This window comes from Melanostigma gelatinosum, assembly GCF_949748355.1.
Source record: "Melanostigma gelatinosum genome assembly, chromosome: 3".
Lineage (NCBI taxonomy): Eukaryota > Metazoa > Chordata > Actinopteri > Perciformes > Zoarcidae > Melanostigma > Melanostigma gelatinosum.
The window spans coordinates 17784259-17803624 of NC_136636.1; the positions used below are offsets into that span (position 1 = coordinate 17784259).

At 45.8% G+C, this 19366-nt stretch overlaps 1 protein-coding gene across 1 annotated transcript in view; it reads right to left on the reverse strand.

Moving 5' to 3' along the window:
- megf6b (multiple EGF-like-domains 6b) overlaps positions 1-19366 on the reverse strand; it is a gene marked incomplete at its 5' end in the record, with an annotated part of 61298 nt that overhangs the window by 21765 nt on the left and 20167 nt on the right. Inside the window, one exon of the mRNA XM_079297067.1 lies at positions 5182-5304. Within this exon, the coding sequence (XP_079153193.1) occupies positions 5182-5304 (123 nt within the window). The remainder of the gene's footprint in view (positions 1-5181; positions 5305-19366) is intronic.

The window sequence follows — 19366 nt, forward strand, 5'->3', positions numbered from 1 at the left end:
TTAAACTGATATTGGTTATTTAGGTGGGTCTGCTGTTAGGTATAGCTGCTGCCGGGCAGTACAGTAGATTGCTTAACTTTCACGCTGGTACTCCTGCCTGCTTCTCCCAACTTGGCTTGTGTCAACCGTCATACACACTGTAACACACTGACTATGTACTTCATACAACCCTACTTCAAAAAATCCGAACTATCCCTTTACGGATGTATTTCTTGTGGCCGGTGGTTAAAAAACGACGATAAATCTCTGTAACATAAGGAGTGGATTTAGCCTCCGTAGTGCTCGTGTCACGCTGTGTGGGATGGAGGCAGCATGGCAGTGGGACAATCTGCATCTGAGCCTCATGCACATTACAGACCACCACATCATTGTCTCCATGTTCCCCGCAGTTCACACAAACTGGATTTGACCAATGATAAAGCCCATAACATATCACTCCGATGGTATAGGACCTGATGAAGGAAGCACAGTGTTGCAAATTACAAAATGTTGGTGGTTAATGTGATTCATAAAACACAGATTCTTCTCTTCATAATAAAAACAAGGATTGGGTTAGGATAAGAGCGAAAATGCAGTGTATGAACATAAAGGGACTCAAATCTACTTGCTTAATTGTTCCAGTAAAACGCACCCAAGACAGCTACATTAAAGGAATATCCTTCTTCTGAACTCATCTACTCATAATATCCAACGACATCTTCAAACATAGCGTTTGAGGCGGAAATGAGCTTCTAAACGTTCCTCTTCTTCGTCCCTCTGCTGCCAAACTTCAGCTCCACTTTGTCCAGGAAAGCTGGCAGGAGCCGTCCGTTCATTTTTCCATCCAAGCTGCATGTCGTCCTTTGGTTTGGTTTTTCATGAAATAGGTCCAGCATTGTGGAGCATGCTGTTCTTCTGTTGACTGCAGCGCACAGCGTCAGTGAAGCCCCTCCAGCCTGGTTTCCACTTCGAGAACATGATCCACCCCGAGCTGAGAGCCAAAGCCTCCGCAGACGTTGGCTTTTACAGAATGCACATTAATTCTCCGCCCGCAGCCACCAACAGCACGGTGTCGGCTTCATGGAAAACTATTTTGGTCCATTTCCGAAAGGTGATTTGTTTATTGTGTGCAGAAGACACATTATTTTTGAACAGCCTTGCTCTAAGTCCAAGACTGACATCTCAGTAACACAGCAGATCAGAGGGATAATCAGCAATATGGCAATAATAAATGTTCAACAGGTTTCATCTTGTGCATATATATATATATATATCCCAGAGCGCTGTAGTCCCGCCAAACGTGAAAAGAAATATTCACTCAAAATAATATTGACATAATCTGTCGAGGGTGTATCTGGTATCTAACCCTGTTTGTGTTAGCGTCACAAAGCGTCTCATGATTCATAGTTCATGTTTTCATGTGCTCTAATCTTTGTTGGTAAAGCAGTCCTCCCCTACTCTGATCAGAGAGGAGAGGACTGCAGTGCCAGACAGCGCATATACAGCAGACACAGTATCAGTGGGGCTGATAAGCCAGTCTGGCTCAGCTACGAACAGATACTCTGACTACTGTAAAGAACTCCCTACTGATGTGTTAAAACCTTTTTGTGACCAAACATCTATTTATGATCCTTTGTGGAAATTAACTTCCTCCCCTTTTTTTAAAAGAGTCTAATTAATGAATCACAAAATAAAATTGAAGCGTTCACACTTCGGTGATGAACATCAATTACATTTTACAAACTATTCCTCTCAAGAACGGACACCAGAGTGGAAGCATTACACACTGCTGCCAAAGGCTTCATCTGCACGTTGACTGTGAAATGAACACTCACCAGCTGCAGGGCGGCCCCGGTTGTAGCCATGGTATCCATGGTAACAGTGTGGCCTATAGCAAATCCTCCTGTAGTAATTCTGAGGGTAGTTTGCAGCGGATGTCAGACACACCATCACTTCAACTAAAACCAAAAAGTAAATCCACCGTCCCGATGACAAAGTCATGGTCCAAAGTGAACCGTGACGCCTCACAGAGACCTGAAACTAAAGTTAAAAGATGTACTGTAAAAAAAATTAAACCTAATTTGTGTTCAGTACAATAGCTGTGAAACGTTAGAATGAATGACCAGTTCTTGCCAGTGCTGAATCCTGGTTTGATGTAACAGTGTCACTACTTTTTATTCACTCTGCCTCCTGAGTTTCCTCTCCCTTCCTCCATCCCCCTCTCTCTTTCACCCTCCCATCTACTAAAACTAAATGTCCATCACATGAAAGGTCCTCCTCTCTCCCCCCCTCCTCCCGAGACTTCCCTCTCACCCCCGGCCTAAACGCTCTATCACAATATCCAGTCTTGCATGAAGTACAAATAAATAATTCTGCATTTCACGAGCCAACATTGATCGATGTCTTGTCCTCAGTGATGAATTTTTCAAAGAATTGGATGTGATAAAAAGCAAGGTCTGCATCACTCCGTTTTTGGAGAATAAAGAATGCGAACAGACTTAAGGATGTACGGTCTATATTTTTCTTTAGACATGTATAAAAACATTTTTTGGAAAGCCAAATGAGATAAGTGCCAGATGTCAAATCCAGTATTTATAATCCAAACATCTGAGGAAGGAATGAGCCTTGCAGTGAAATTGACTATTCAGGAGCTAAGCACTGTGCGCTCTCATCTGTTGCCAACACACACACAAACACAGAGGCAGGACCATGACGGCACGTTATAGAGCTTCTAAAGAGCCGAGCATGTTCATGGTCAGCATCACTTCCCTGATTTGAAGAGAAATGGTCCTTAAGAGACCGCTGCGGGATACAAAGACTGTAAGCTTCCCTTCTTATGACCTGCCTTCGTAATAATGCAAACATAAAGCGTCTGTAACGCGCACCTGTGCAGTCATTACATCAGGCCACAAGCATCTGAGAGGAACTCGAGCTCAGACAGACCAGCAGAAACTGATACAGATTGTTTTTGTCACACGGCACGCAAACGTATTCACAACCCGTCTGGACACATCATCGCACATCAAACGCCGATTTGTGCAGCCATCAGAATCATGTGGACAATAATGCCAGTCAGGTGAGAAGGAATGCAGTCCGCTGAGGCATGGAAGACAAATGATTGGCGATGTGTCGGACAGCTGTGGCTCCAAGCCCGAGTAAAGAAATCTGAATACGATACAAGAAAAATCCCAGAGAGAACCTAGCAACAGATTAAAGATCTTTACAGGAACTCTTCTGTTCTCAGAGTTAACTAAGGGCATCTCATACCTGTGGATTTTGGAAGACGTAACTCACACACTCCTAGAGCTCACTATTGAGACAGGTGCCAAACACCGGCAGAACAAAACGTTCCAACTTCACGCTCTTATTGGTCTGAGCGATCGAGTTCATTCTGCATGATGGCTAAAGTGTTGACACTGCTGCCTCTGCACTCAGCACGACAGCGGTTACTGTTGGCCTCTTCCACTTTGATCAGTGCCATTTGTATCAATGCTGCCGATTCAAAATAAAGGCATGAATAAAATGGAATTCATCCATTGAAATCTAGAAAACCATCCACAAAAGGATTAAATTGTAATTCAGTATTTTATTTTCCCTTCCTTCTATTTATTTTTGCACTGAACAAAAGATGCATTTGTTCGTTTTTTGCCGATGCCAGCTCTATCCCACAGCAGATGTCTTTTGTCAAAGATATAGCACGTTGCCAAGGACAGGATTCCCCCAAAGTAGTAGTGCGGTTGTGTACGATCCAACTCCCTGCTACCATTTATTTTTAGGAGCTAAATGAATGGATCTCGTCTCTCATCTGGACTCATGCAGGCTTTGACTCTGCAGCCCTCCCAGCTTCAGGCAGTCATGCAGAAGGAAACCTGATCACTTTCTGCAGACCCAGTGCCACACATGCAGCGCTTACTTAAACATCCACTGCATTCATCCAGCTTCTTTTACCTCTGTTACTACTACTGCCAATTACAGACAATTAGGACATTAATGCTGCGGGTAGCTGTTTTCTTCCAATATACACCAGTGGCGGAGGGCAGAGAGCTATGAAAGCCAGCTGTGACAACGTTCCCATCGACTCTCCTAATAACCGTGACCTGGATCAGATCTTTCCCTGGTTCCTCCAGCAGACAGCCATGCTGCAGAGCACTCCAACATCTCTCCTCTAGGCTTGGCTGCTGCACAGAGGAATCATTATTCTGATGAAACCAACCACTCTTGGATATAGTTCCTAATCAGAAACATCAAATCATGTTGGAGCAAAATGGGAATCTGACGGGAAAATGTTTGGGAAGAAGCTCAGTTTTGGTGAGCTGTGGTTCAGAGATGCTGGGCAGACATTTTGAGACATAAAACATTATTTTATTATCTACAGTGTACAAGTCAAAAAAAGATCTGGTCCTGTGGTTCACTTGGGTTGAAATGATATGGTTTTGATGTTGAACTGGTTGCACAATCTATATTCACTGAATAAAAATGTAAAATAAAACTTAAAATGTCAACATAAACACGTGCAAAACAAAATAAAAATAAAGGACCAAAAACATTTGGATGCTGTCTGAAGTAGGACACATTTAAATATTCATGGTGGCGCTAGAAGGAAAGTTTTAGGATCACCAAAGTTGTTGCAATGCTTGAACGTGAGGGAGACATAAATGTCTGAACAAATGTTCATAGCAATCCATCCAACAGTTGTCGTGACATTTCACACACTTTAGAATTCATCCTCCATGAAGCACGAAGGACCCACGAACTGTTAAGATATGTTGGTCTGGACTAAAGTGATTGACATTGCCATATAGAGCCACACCGCTAGCATGAATAAAAACATGTAATCGTGTCGTGAGGGTTGAGTGGAGTAAGGACACAAAGCCGGATTAAAGGTTTTTTCAGGTTTAGAGATCAAAATACATGGTGTCATCTCAAGATGAGCAATGCTGAAACAATCCAATGTCATGTTTGATTTTTCCACAGAATAGTTCAATACTATACCTTTTTTTTTGGAGATGACAACTTATGCTTCCAAAGATGTTTTTACTCAAGAACATTGTAAAGCGCAGTAATGTGGAACCGATAACCGAGCAGATTATCAGAGATCGTTGTAGCTATAATGTGTGATAACCAGAACCACAATTACTGGAATCATATTACATTCATATACAACCCAGCTCCACAACCAAAGCAATAGAGTAGAGGACTCACCTTGACAGGTTTTGCCATCTTCATTGAGTTTTTGTCCAGGAGGGCACCTGCAGTAGTAACTTCCAATGGTGTTACAGCAGAGAGCCTCACAGGCTCCATTGGTCTCCTCACATTCATTAACGTCTGACGGGAAGAAACGAGGACAAAGTTAAATCCTGCACCTTACAGAAACCACAACCATAAGCAGAAATTAAAAGAGCAAAGAACTGTTGCGGTAAAACAATCAAAGATGTTTAATTATATTCGTGTTTTAGTAAAAACAGCATTGAGCTTGTTCTTTGAGCAACATCTTCCTTTCCGTGTCAGTCTGATTAAGTCTCAAATGTTTTCCGTGAATGAATTTGGATCTAGCTTTTGAAAACGTGGAAAGTGCTCATGACTGTGGGAAACGTTGTGCTCCGTTTCCATCCTTTGACTTAGTCTCCTTAGTACCAACTCCAAGGAAAAGAAAAAACACATCCAATGTCTCCAAAACAGAATCAAAACTCGTAATAAATTGAGAGGCACAAAAGGAAATATGCAGCATTTGCATGTTGCCCTCGTCACCTCCACAAGATCACACAGTTTCTCCAACTCATTCCCATCAGCTAAATATCCGGCCAACGCTGTCATCAACTAAGTTCAATAAAATCTTTTGCTCCAGCTTCCAAACTACACATAATGACTCATTTCAGATACAGGTGCTGACAGTTCACCAAATACCATAATACCAAATACCATAAGAGCGTCTGCGTAATGTGGAGATGTTAAAAACTGAGAAGAGTGTTTTGGGTTGCTTCTCCAAATTGCATTAATGTTACATTCTGTTCACATGGGGGATAATGCTCACAGCGTAGTTTCATTTGCAGAAGGAATCTTGGATTGAACACTGAAAGCCGTGGAGAAAGAAAATAGGAGGGAGCTTTCACTTGGCACTGAGCAGCTTGTAAATGTTCTCCATGTGCGTAAAAGAGGAGAGTAACTGTACAGACGAAGAGTCCGAATGCAAAGAAAATTGCTTCAAAGAACATTTTTCCCCCCTCAAGCAAATGTTGGTGCATTACAATGTCAGCGTTTAAGCAGATAATTAAACGATTTCCCTCTCAGTTTACAGCATCTGGAAATGTTCACACCAAAAAACACTGCACTCTTTCTATTGCCAAGCGTTTAAAAACTCTAATAAAACATAAACGACACACAATATGTCATGAAATGTTACCTTTAACATCAAGAATACAATTTTTCTATACTACAAAACATAATTCCTGATAAATGTATTGCTCCAGTCCTCCTTAGCAAGACTGAAATGCAGCTAAAGATCCACTTTGGGATCAGTTTTATTTGGACACTGCACCACAAGATCTTGATTTCATGAGTCTGGGTCCTGGGGTGAGAGAAAGTGTTTGCATTTTAGTACCATTCATTTAACCCGCTAAATAAGCACCATGATAACCGCTGGTTTGAAGAAATTGATGCAGTAATTAGCAGACTAGAGCAGACAAGTGATGGTGACCTGAAGTCACGGGCACGATTAAAGGAGGGCTCCTGTGGTGAGATCTGCAGTACGAGAGTGTTTGCGTTGCGTTGAGTGTGTGTTTGTGTTTGTGTGAGAGAGAGAGACGACGGCCATCTAGCCCTCGTCCTCCCTGAGGCCACACACTGCCCAGGGTCAGTGTCATGTTGATCAGTTCTGCCCAATAAGCAGACAGGAATGTTGAACCGCTACAGGTCAGAATACAAAACACTGGAAACTACAGTGGATCAATAAAGTAGCATTGCTTTAGTAAGGACAGGGTTTTTGTCTTTTTCTGTCATGTTCAAAGGGCAGAAGTAACTCATTGGAGGAGAACCAGACACAGGATTTATGTTTTCAATGATGAACCTTTGTTTTGTGCTTTCAGGATGCTGTTATTGCATTACTATCTCACTATCTTCAATTCCATTATTGTATTTTTCTTTTACAATAACCACATTGGAAATCAATAAATAGTTCCAAACTTTTGCCAAAAAACTAAAAAAAGAGAGATGAACCAGAATATTGTGGTTGCAGCGTGAAAGGATTGCCACTACAGCTCTTTGCTACACAGTAACAGTAAATATAAGCTATTGTCAAAAACATTCCCAGACATGAATGTTAAACTCGATGACCTCTGAAGAGATGAGTGGGTCTGGGGGTTGTAGCAGAGGCTGCACCTGACTCCAGGGGGCATTTCAATTTGTGTTATCCTCACTCATCCATCAATCCGTCACCAAGCTGAACCTCCAGCAGAGTCTAAAACACATTTAAAGGAGCGAAATAAGAGCTGTAGCCTCCTTTAGAAAGAAGAAGCGTGTTTTAAGATCAACCCCCTTCCCCTGAACATCAGATCACCAAGGTTTCTCCTCTCTGACCAGAGTTCCGGGGGTTTGGCATGCATCAGATGCCTGAACCATTGCAGTGTGTCGGTTGCCCAATGTATGCACCAGGTCAGGGTCAAAGGCCAAAACTCAGGGTCAAACCCACGCAGGGACAATCACACGTGACTGTTTCATCATGTGGTGGATGTTCAGATATATGATATAAGAGTTACTTTAGCAAGTGGTAAACAAACGGGAGGATACCTTGATGAAATGTTATCAATGAAACATTGTCCAGAGTAGTTTACGACAAACATCTGTACAGTCTGATCATATTCATCTTTGTGAAACGTAAAGGGAATGCAACTTATGATTATTTGCATTATTAATTACCGTAATCTGTCGATAATTATTTTTAATGAACGAATAAAGGGATAGGTCGATATTTTTGGACAAACATTTATTCGCTTTCTAGCTGGGAACAAATTGCTTCAACTCATGTCTGTGTATTGTATTGCAGTGCATTAAGGGTTTCCTGCGGTGTTTTATAAGAGAGGTGGGCCACTTTGTTTGAAAGACTGCTCACATCATTTCAAACAAAAAAAAAAAAAAACATTTTCGGACACAAAACATCAACATTTGGGAAAAGCAGAGACGTGATTTCACACAGCAAGTGCCATCGTTTACTGGGTGTGACTATTGTTCAGGCATCTGCTGACTAAATTTATCACAAAAAGTCACGATCTGCGGCTTCCCACCTCATCTGAAAAATGTCATAACGGAAACCCTGGAATATTCTGTTATTCATCATATCTGTATGAAGGTTGAGTTTCTGTGCATTGTTCCAATTGGATAACACATATTGTGCCAAATTGCTCAGCGCTGTTCTGTCTTCTTGTGAGTGAAATACAAAACAAACGTGTCTGACGTGTATTTCCCTGCAGTGTTCCAAAGCAATCGGGTAAAGAATTAAAAACACTAAATCTCTTGATTGTGTTTCTGCAAGTTCAGCTGCAGCAAAGCTCTGGGTTTACATTCCTCTGCTGTATTGTGTGACTTCCTGCGATAAGGACGATAGCCACTGCTCCCAGGACGACGGGGGCCAGTGTCTCCGTAGACCACGAGGGGCCAACAAAAACCACCAGACCCCTGATAATCATCAGGGGAGGGGGGGGGGGGGGGACCAAGGATAATCTAACCGGTTTCCTTTTAGGGTCCTGATCTAAACGCCTGCTGGTGTAATAATGTGCTTTGCTGTAGTGTTCATTCCTGGCTGCGTTCCCTGCTGTCCTCACAGCTGCTTTCATTTACCGGGTGCTATAAAGACGAGGATTGGCTGAAGGTTTCATTCTGCCGAAGGATTTCTCTGCGACTGACCTGCACATGCAGCAGCAGCAGGACGGTTCATGACAACATCTCGTCTGACTAACAAACCAACCGTCTATTAGGGCTGGGCGATAAATCGATTTAATCGATTAATTCGAATGTGTGCTTTAAGGCGATGTGTTTTATTGAAAATCGAGAAAATCGCCCCCACCCCTCCCCCCCGTTGGGTTCCCGTAGTAGAGTGCGCGCGCATTGTTTACAAACTAAAACAATGGCGGCCAGCAGCTTCACTGCTGGCCGCCGCCGCCGCCACCTCACAACAACAACCCAGCATTTTGGAGACATTCACCAACTGTACTCCGCATGAGAAGAAGAGTGCCCGGTGGAAAGCCATCACGGATGCAGTCGCGATGTATATCGCAAAAGATATGGTGCCCATATACACCGTGGAAAAGCCGGGGTTTATTCACCGTCTCAAAGCTTTGGACCCCAGGTACGTGCTACCAAGCCGTAAACATTTTTCTGACGTTGCCTTGCCTCGGCTGTACAATAGTACACGCCAAAGGATCTCTGCGGAGCTGGAGGGGATGTCATTCTACTCCGCAACAACTGACCTGTGGTCCAGCAGGTTGACCCAGACACCGATCCACTTGACTGGTGGAAGCGTCACCAACTTAACTTTCCAAGGCTAAGTACTTTAGCAAAGAAATACCTCTCTGTGCCAGCTACAAGTGCCCCCTCTGAGAGGCTTTTCAGTGTGTGGGGGGGGCATTGTTACATGCCACCGTGCATGCCTGAAGCCAGAGGTAGTAGACAGGCTTGTCTTCCTGGCAAAAAATATTTAGAAAAAACATGCACTACTGTTTAATACTGTTGGTTATGTTGTGAATGCACTTGATTTTGTTTACATGCACTTATTTACTGTGCAAAATATGTTATGTTGATGTTAGATCAGATGTTGCACTTTTGAAAATGTGAATGTTAAAGGGTCATATACATTTTATTTCATGCTGTGTTTGTATCAGTGTATTCAGTTAGAAAAGCTTACTGTAAAAAGTTACATTTGCACAGTTGTTTACAATGGAAGGCTACTATTTAATGCCATTTAATGTTATGTTTAATTTAATTTTATATTTAAATGATTCAGGCAAACAAAAGAGTGACCAAATACTTTTTGTATACTACAGGCACCTTTCTACAATGTTCAGGTTTTGTTTGCACTTTATTTTTATCAACCTACTTGGGAAAATCATCACAAAATAAAAGAAAAAATTGTTTTCAACAGCTTCTGTCATCTGCAAAAAATTTTGGGGGAAAAAAATCGATTTAAATCGTGAATCGGATTTTTTGTAAAAAAATCGGAGATTTTTTTTTTAGGCCATATCGCCCAGCCCTACCGTCTATGAACAGGAACTGACAATTTACTTCACACTCTTTGACAGGAAAATCCTGACCTTTGACCTCAAGGATCGCTGACCCAAAAAATGCTTTTTCACAGGTCTTTTCAAGGGTCAGTTATCCTGGTAGTCGGTTATAAGACAGACCATTTATTCTTATCTTGCACTGTACTGTTGCTGCACTCTTATTTTATACCTTGTATTTCATCAGATCCTTTTTTTTAGCTTATTTTTACATTCTTTGTTATTTTAGTCATTTAAATCACATATATGTGCTTCTTCTTTATATTGCCTACGGTCCCTTCTATATCTTGTCCTAATGCCTTTTTGTTTCATGTACAGCGCTTTGAGTGGCCTCATTGTTGAAAGGTGCTGTATAAAAATAAACCTGCTTTGCCTTTTGTAGAGGACACATTTCCTTTATCCGTCCCCGGGGCAGCCCCACTGGCTCACAAACGTTACGATACAACTTATTTTATGGACGCTATAACTCCTCGTGGATTTTACGTGGCTATTCTTCCTGGAGTCCGGTAACATAAAAATCCCAAAGATGTACTTAAAATGTTTTATCCAAGCATTACCGCTGCGGTTTGGGTCATTGTGTCTCCATTATTGTGTCAGTACTTCAGCTCTCGGGTTTCCTTGTAATGCTTTTCTGCCAGCGGAGATCAAGACGTCTGCTTACTTTACAAGTGACGTGTAATCAGATGAGGAAAACAATGACATTCTGAGGATTCAGGATTTTGAAGTCTACATGAATTACATAGAATATAGAAGGTATGACAGCGTATGTCAGGGTGCAAAGCTTTAGCGGGTTGAGGGCTGATGACTGAAATTAATTGCGGTTAGTCGATTCTCAGACGAGACATTAAATACATTTAAAACTAGAGGACACAATCATTTGTTAGACTGTGATTTTATGGAAATAAAAGACAAAGGTAGGACGCATTTCTTTCCATCCTTCTCTTTTGCAAGGCATCAGCTCAAATTCAACATTGCCCCCTGCTGTTAATCTCCTGCTACATCAATAATAGCCCAGATGTGCTGCTGGATGTTTGTCAAGTTAACACGATGCAATTCTGCTCTGCACTCATTCATCATGTAACTAAAACACAGCTGCCACAGTGTAATAATTCAAAGAGAAAGAGAACCACACTTTACTTGTCAAAGTGCTTGCAAAACATCTTTTACTCTGGTTCATCGCACGGACTTGCACCACAGAACGACGTATGCTGTGAGCATCCAACAATTTCAACCCCTCGTCCAACTTGATGCCAGTTTTTGGTCCTAAAGCTTCCTAAAGCCCTGTAATTGTGGCCAGTGTGGCAGCTAAGTTGTTGTTAAGTGGCACTGTCATTCGGACGTGGTGTGGCTTTCCTGAAACCCGGTTAAAAAATGTTCCCTTAATGACAAAGGACCAACCACACACAGACCTCTGTGAAGTTTGACGCCCGTACCTCCTCTCCCAAACCTCTAATGTTTCCATGAAGTCATTCACGATCCGTCTTAAGTTTGGAGTAAGAAAGTCTTACCGTGGAATTAAAGGGTAATGCACTTCCATTACGCCGTTCTCAAGCGTTAACGGTCATATGAGAGCGGTGGAGAGCCGTGGCCGTTAGCTGGCCTGTGACACGGCCGGAGCTGCAACTCACTTTCCAAAACAATACTGCATTACCGTTGAGAAGTGTGACATTTGTTTTGGTTCATTGTGAAACTGTGTCGGCAAAAAAATAGACTTTGGTGGGCCGCCACATGGGAAACACTGAAGCGTTTAAGATGCAGTACCTCTAATGACTCTAAATAGACTCAAACTGTACTGAAGTCAACAAACAAACCACTGAAATGTCTTACGGTGTTTCTGCTTTGTTTACAGGTTTGTGAGTCAGCTGCAGTGATCGTTTTCCTTCAATTGAATGATTCTCATGTGAAAATCCAGATGAGCACAATCTAAATTCTTTGCTTATCTGTGTATTTAAACAATTGTATTTTGTTTTTGTACACTTCTTCTTCCAAAGGCATGTGTTGACGAGAAGCCACAGACAAGTAGCGGTCTGTTGTGCTGAGAGAAGCTCTGTCCGCTTCTTGGGTAAAAATATCAATCAAGCGACTCTGTAGTCTCCGTACAGCTTATTAACCACCCCGCTGAGCGTTAACTTGTATTAGTCGTGCACGTCAGACCACAAGGGATTCATGGGCGACATCAAAGACACCAAATTCTAGTATTTGAGTTTGTTTAGTGAACATTCTGCTCCACCGCGTCCTAAACTCCTCTAATCTGTTTCGATGATCCAATTCACTGCACTGAAAGGTAGGTTTGTGCGTCGGTTTCATGTGCACATATTTCAGTGTAGGCACTCACGTGTGTTTATGTGTTATACCCCATTCTTAAGAGCCAGCTGCTTCTTCAGCTTTAATTTGTTCCCTCGTCTGCACTACAGCCGACTGTGACTACAGCAACTCCTTCACTCCCAGACACAGGGAGCTAAAACCCCCTCAGTAAGAGTCACAGCGATGTGCCACCAGCAGTCGTATACCTGAGCTCATTCACATGACCGTAATCATTTGGTGGACGGTAGCTGACAAAGCAATACATCTTGGAAGCGGTTTGTCCCTTTAAACAACCTGTGAACAGCCAAAGGTTTCATTTTTACTGTCAGTAAAAGTGACAGGCAACACAGAAAAAAAGTAGACTGGCTGCATCAACCTATGCATGTCTCCAAAACAACTTTTTATGATCTCTACACAGACGAACAGGAGGAACAAATACCTGGCGGACCTCGGGGGATTGCCCTCTGACCCTTTGCGTGTGCTCTATCTGTACTCTAACTGTTAGGACCTGTGTTTTCCAACTTTGACCTGAGAGTTTCGGGTGCCTGGGACACATGTAGACCAGCAGGAATCCAGAAATGACTTGTGTTTTCCAGCCTGTCTCCCTCACCCGTCCCATGTGTGAGATAACGCTGCTGTGGTATGTGTGGTGGAAAGCGGGTGGAAAGTTGCTCAGAGCCTTTTACCTGCGGGGCAAAATGTGGCAGATACATGACAGACTGTCATGCTCAAGGTGTACAGGGGAGAATAAACAACAAGATCTGACTATTACGTCACATGTTCAAGTGTGACACTACATAGCTTCACAGTTGTTCAAACACCAGCTACATCTAATTCCGAGGCTATGGGCTCAGTTTTCATGGCAGTGCAAGAATCAGCAGTGCTATGAGGCGGTGGTTTCTATTTCATCCTTACTGACCGCCAGAGGCAGTGCTTAACACTGGATGTATCCCGTCTCGCGCATGCGCAGGTCGAATATTTATATCAACAAAGTCACGTGTGACCTCGGATGACCACCGTCATCTATAAGTTCCGGTGTCATCCTGAGCTCAGTCCTTTTTTTCTTCTCGCGTCGCAGGTTAGCTACCATGGTAGCTTAAACAAGGATGTGTCTACGATCAAGACATATTAGAGCTCGTCGCTGTAGCCTTGTGACTACCGGTCGGAGTTGCGGTTCTCTCGCCCTCCAAAGGCTGCGACGAGCTGTCCCTCTTCGGAGGGAACGGTGTGTTCGCCGTTCGGACATCGAGCCCCGGACTGGTGAACGCCCCTATCATCGGTCGTCACCAGTCTGATAAGGGTCAGCTAAGTCGTGATGACAGCAATCGGTAAGATCGATTAACATTGTTTTCTATAACAGTTGTTTGTTCCACGGTTGGCAGAGCGCTTCCGCTCTAGTAATCGAGTGGCGCGCTAACGAGAGCGTAGAATTACGCTGTCGGCCCGCCCTTCACAGTGTTACGGCTATCACAGTTAGCAGAGTGTTCCTGCTCAGGCAAACTTTGTGAGACACTAGTCCGCATTGGCGTTGTGTACATGGAGATTTAATCTTTACATCTGACGTAATTCGCAGTTAGCAGTGTCTTCACTCAGGCTAACTTGGATGCTAGCTGGGACTGCGTCCATCAACTTTGTAAACCTTACGGCTGTCACAGTTAACAGAGCGTCCTCGCTCAGGTTAACTCAGTGGGAAACTAGCTAAACAAAAGCTGATACTGGGACTGCGTCCATCAACTTTGTATCCTTACGGCTGTCACAGTTAACAGAGCTGTCACAGTTAACAGAGCGTCCTCGCTCAGGTTAACTCAGTGGGAAACTAGCTAAACAGAGCTGATACTGGGACTGCGTCCATCAACTTTGTATCCTTACGGCTGTCACAGTTAACAGAGCGTCCTCGCTCAGGTTAACTCAGTGGAAAACTAGCTAAACAAAGCTGATACTGGGGCTGTAGCCATCAACTTTGTATCCTTACAGCTGTCACAGTTAACAGAGCGTCCTCGCTCAGGTTAACTCAGTGGGAAACTAGCTAAACAAAAGCTGATACTGGGACTGCGTCCAGCAACTTTGTATCCTTACGGCTGTCACAGTTAACAGAGCGTCCTCGCTCAGGTTAACTCAGTGGGAAACTAGATAAACAAAGCTGGTACTGGGGCTGTGGCCATCAACTTTGTAGCATTACAACGATCACAGTTAGCGGAATGTGCTCGCTCAGGCTAACTCGGTGAATGCTAGTTGTACTAAATCAACATGGAGGTTGTGCCCATTGATGGTTTTGACGCATTACGGCTGTCGAGTTCGCTCCGGCTAACTAGACTAAGCTAATACTCGGTGTGTCCATTGATTGTTGTAAACATTATGGACATATCGGTAGCGGATATCAGTTAGCAGAGTGCCCTCGCTCAGGCTAACTGGTAGCACACCAAGAGTTACAGCACCTGTCCAAGTGGAGAGTGTCCTCGCACTGTAAGGACTGTGGGTTTTTTTGTCCGTTTTCACAGTAGCAGAGTGCTCTCGCTCAAGCTAACTGGTGGGACACCAATATCTGCAGCAGCTGTCTTAGTGAAGAGTGTCCTCGCTCCCCTCTCACTGTAAGGACTGTGTTCTTTTTGTCCGTTTTTCACAGTAGCAGAGTGCTCTCGCTCAAGCTAACTGGTGGGACACCAATATCGGCAGCAACTAGTTTAGTGAAGAGTGTCCTCGCCCCTCTCACTATAAGGACTTTGCCTGACCTGTTTCCACAGTGGCAGAGTGCTCTCGCTCAAGCTAACTGGTGGGACACCAATATCGGCAGCAACTATCTTAGTGAAGAGTGTCCTCGCTCCCCTCTCACTGTACGGACTGTGGTCTGTTTTGTCCATTTTTTACGGTAACAGAGTGCTCTCGCTCAAGCTAACTGGGGGGACACTAATATCTGCAGCAACTATCTTAGTGAAGAGAGTGGGCTTAGAGAGTGTCCTCGCCCCTCTCACTATAAGGACTTTGCCTGACCTGTTTCCGCAGTTGCAGAGTGCTCTCGCTCAGGCTAACTGGTGGGTCACCAATATCCGCAGCGGCTGGCTAAGGGAAGAGTGTCCGAAGGATCACTCGCCACTGACTGCCCCCTGCCTGTTCTCTCAACATTCAGCAGAGCGCTCCCGCTCGGACTGATTGGGAATTCCGCATAAACTAGTGGGACAAGGGTTCCACCAGAATCGCGGCCATGTTCAACTCTCCCGGCTGTAGGACCTGTATAGCTCCTCTTCAGCCGGAGGACGGCCCTGACCTCTTGCCCTAGCAGGGAGAACCCAGGCAGGACCTGCGGCATCACGCCTTGAGCAGTAAGGTCTGCTAGGCTGGCCGAAGTGGAACACCTGATGCGGGAGGTCTACCTCCCCCTGTCAGGGCAGCTGAATCCAGACCAACCTACCCTGGTCATTGGTATGGCGCTTGCACGCCGGGCATACACAGCAGCTGGAACATCCACCTGTGAGTGCCTTCTTCAGGCACCTTCCCGCCCTCACCACCTTTTCTGTTCCTCCCTCCGAGGAATATCTGAGGGAGTTGCGTGCATGGTGGAGACACCAGGGCTCTCTCCCGCCTTACATCAGACCATGCAGGAGGTGGCAAATCTGGCCTTGCACGTATGCCAGCCAGTTAGACGACTATGGCGTCCATCAGTTTCCCCTGAGGAGATTCTGAGGCCGATGCCAGGGGCCCTCGACCCAATGTCAGGCCAAAGATGACCCGCTATCCAGGGCTTAGGACACAGCAGCGCTGTGCACCGTATCGACAACTCCCTCTCCCACCTCAGGCTTTCCCTCGCAGATTCTCTGCAGCGGGCTACTTCGACGCTTCTGCTCAGTGATGCTTCATTGCAGGCGTTTGCGCTCATATCGAGGGAACGTGGCTGGTTCAGACTCGTCGCCAGGTTTGGCTGGCGCAGTCACCCCTATCTGAGACATGTAGGAGGACCCTCCATACTGTCCCAGTGGAGCCTGGTGAGCTGTTCGAGTCAGCTGCTGTACAGGCGCTTCAGCGGAGAGGCCGGACCGCTACCTATACAACCCTACTTACGTCCCCGTCCCCCCCGGCAGGGCTGCCAGGAGATGTCTCCAGGCCGGCTGTCGGGGTTTCTTTCTCCCATCAGCGGATTTCCAAGGGAGAGTGGTTCACGTCTATCGACGCCTGTTCCCAGGGTGCATCACCACAACTTTCAGTCCTGGGTGCTTCCATTCGGACTCTCCCATCTCCCCATGGGTGTCCACAGTGTGTTACTGCTGTCCTTTCCCCCTGCAATCGCAGGGCGTGAACATACTGCCGTACTTAGACTGGCTGACCTAGGCGCCGTCCCGGCTTCAGGCGCCACAGGACACTGCTCGCCTTCTCTCACGTGGCCCGGTGGGCCTCAAGGTGAACATGGAGAGGCGCCCCAGTGCGGATGGCTGAACAGCCTTCACTTGGATGCCAAGTGGCACAGATACAGGGCAATAATATTATCGAAACAGTGTCTATTCATCTGTTCACTATCCCCATGGAGGGAGTGCATATCTGGCGAACAGTGTCCCAGGAACCGAGCCCCAGGGGCTCGGTTCCATTCCACCAGGAGATTGTCACAACAGTTACCTGCCTCTCAAGGCGGGTGCAGGGTGACAGAACGGGACAGCCTGGGGGCAGTTGTCTGCTGAAAGACCGCAGGTCCAGGTTCTAGAGCTAGCGCTCGAGCACTTCCTTCCATGTTTGAAGGGAAAGCATGTGCTTGTCCGGTGGACAGCACCTCTGCTGTGATTTCCCATGAACTATCGATGGGGCACCAGATCTGCAGAAGTTGCTACGGGGATCACCGTGGCCTTCTGACTTGGGAGGCCCCTCGCCTGACCAGCCTGTGGGCAATGTACCCACCAGGAGAATGGTACAAGGTTGTGGTTTTCCTGTTCCATTACAAGCCTCCACCGGGAGAGTGGCGGCTGCATCCAGACGTGTCGACCCACTGCCCCCACTGGGTCTCCCTGACGGGGGGGACCAGCCCTCTGGGTCAAGATGCCCTGGCTCACACGTGGCCAGAGGATCTTCTTTGTGCCTTTCCACCAGTCCCTCCGCTTTTGCTATAAGCTTGTCAGAGTTCTTCCCCGACAGGAGGGATCTCCTGTCGCGACTAGAGGGTCGGATTTGGCATTCCAATCCCTGCCGCCTTCAATTAGGGGTCACGGGAGGGCCCGACCGGATGCTGAGGGGCTGCATAGAACCAGTCTGACGGACTATTCTGAATGCCAGTGCGCGGTCTACCTGCCTGCAGTACAAGAAACAGGTGGAAGCTGTTCTCCGACTAGTGTGCGGCTCAGAACAAGGTCCCAGTACAGCGCCCCGTGCCTGCGGTACTGAGTTTCTACAGTCTCTCCTGGATAAGGGCCGGTCTCCCCTGCATGGGACCTACCCTTGGTACTGGACAGCTTATGCTTGTCCTTTTGAACCCCTGGCACAGGCGGAGCCTAGATGGCTATCAGCAAGTCGGTTTTCTCCTTGCTGTCAATTCAGCTCAATGTGGGGGCGAGCTGCATGCCCTATCAGTGGAAGAATCATGTCTGAGGTGGAACTCAGATGGCTTGGGTGTCACTTTCTGGCCTACGGCAGTGTTTCTCCCAAGGGGGTGGATACGTTCACATATAAACCGGCCTATCCAGCTGGCAAAGTTGACCCCCCCCTCCCCCATCGGGAGAGGAGAGGTCAAGGCTGCTGTGCCCAGTGTGGGCCCTCAGAGCTTATATGGAAGCCACCGCCTGCATAGTCAGTTATGGTGAGCCTAAGAAGGGCTGTGCTCCTTTTTAAGAGGAAAAAGGAGAAACGGCACCTGTCCCACTGGATAGTGGAGGCCATTGCCGATACATACAAGGCGAGCGGCTGCGCTCGGCCATCCGGGGTGAAGGGTCACTACCAAGAGTGTCTCCACACCGAGGGCAAGCCTGAGTGGTGTGCCTGTGGGGGATACATGTGCGGCGGCCTCAGGGGCATCACCGAGCACATTCACCAAACACTACAGAGTTAACGTTGCCGACCCTCACCCACTGGGGAGGGTTCTTGGCCAATTTTCTCTGCCGGAGCTATAAGGGGTAGTTACTGTGCTTCCTCGTGACTCTTTTGGTATAAGTCATCCAGTGTTAAGCACTGCCTCTGGCGGTCAGTAAGGATGAAATAGAACGAAAGTTACGAACGTAACTACGGTTCTATGAATCCTGGATGACCGCCAGAGTTCTTGGTCACTCGGAATCCCGTGAACTCGCGAGAAGATTCCATAGGACTGAGCTCAGGATGACACCGGAACTTATAGATGACGGTGGTCATCCGAGGTCACACGTGACTTTGTTGATATAAATATTCGACCTGCGCATGCGCGAGACGGGATACATCCAGTGTTAAGCACTGCCTCTGGCGGTCATCCAGGATTCATAGAACCGTAGTTACGTTCGTAACTTTCGATTTTCCTGACATTAAAACAATTAGTCCGTGTCAGATTTGGTGTTTTCATATTCAGCGTGGCACTTAAGTAGGAGGACAGCTGCAATAAGACGAGGCAGCATACAGTCACATATCATACACAGACTTGGTCTCTTTGCATTGCAGCATAGTTGATCATTAGGTGATTCGGCCAGAGCGCACTCTCCAAACCAGAGGATGCATTCGCTGGTTCCCAACCTTTTGGATTAAAAAACAGTAAAAAGTCAACTCACAATCTGTCATCAAAGGTCACATAGGTCTACCAGCCCAGCTTAAGGCAAGGAGTATTTTTTACAGATCAGATAGTTTAGTTTGAACAATCAAAAGGCTTGAAGAGGTAAAACTACTCA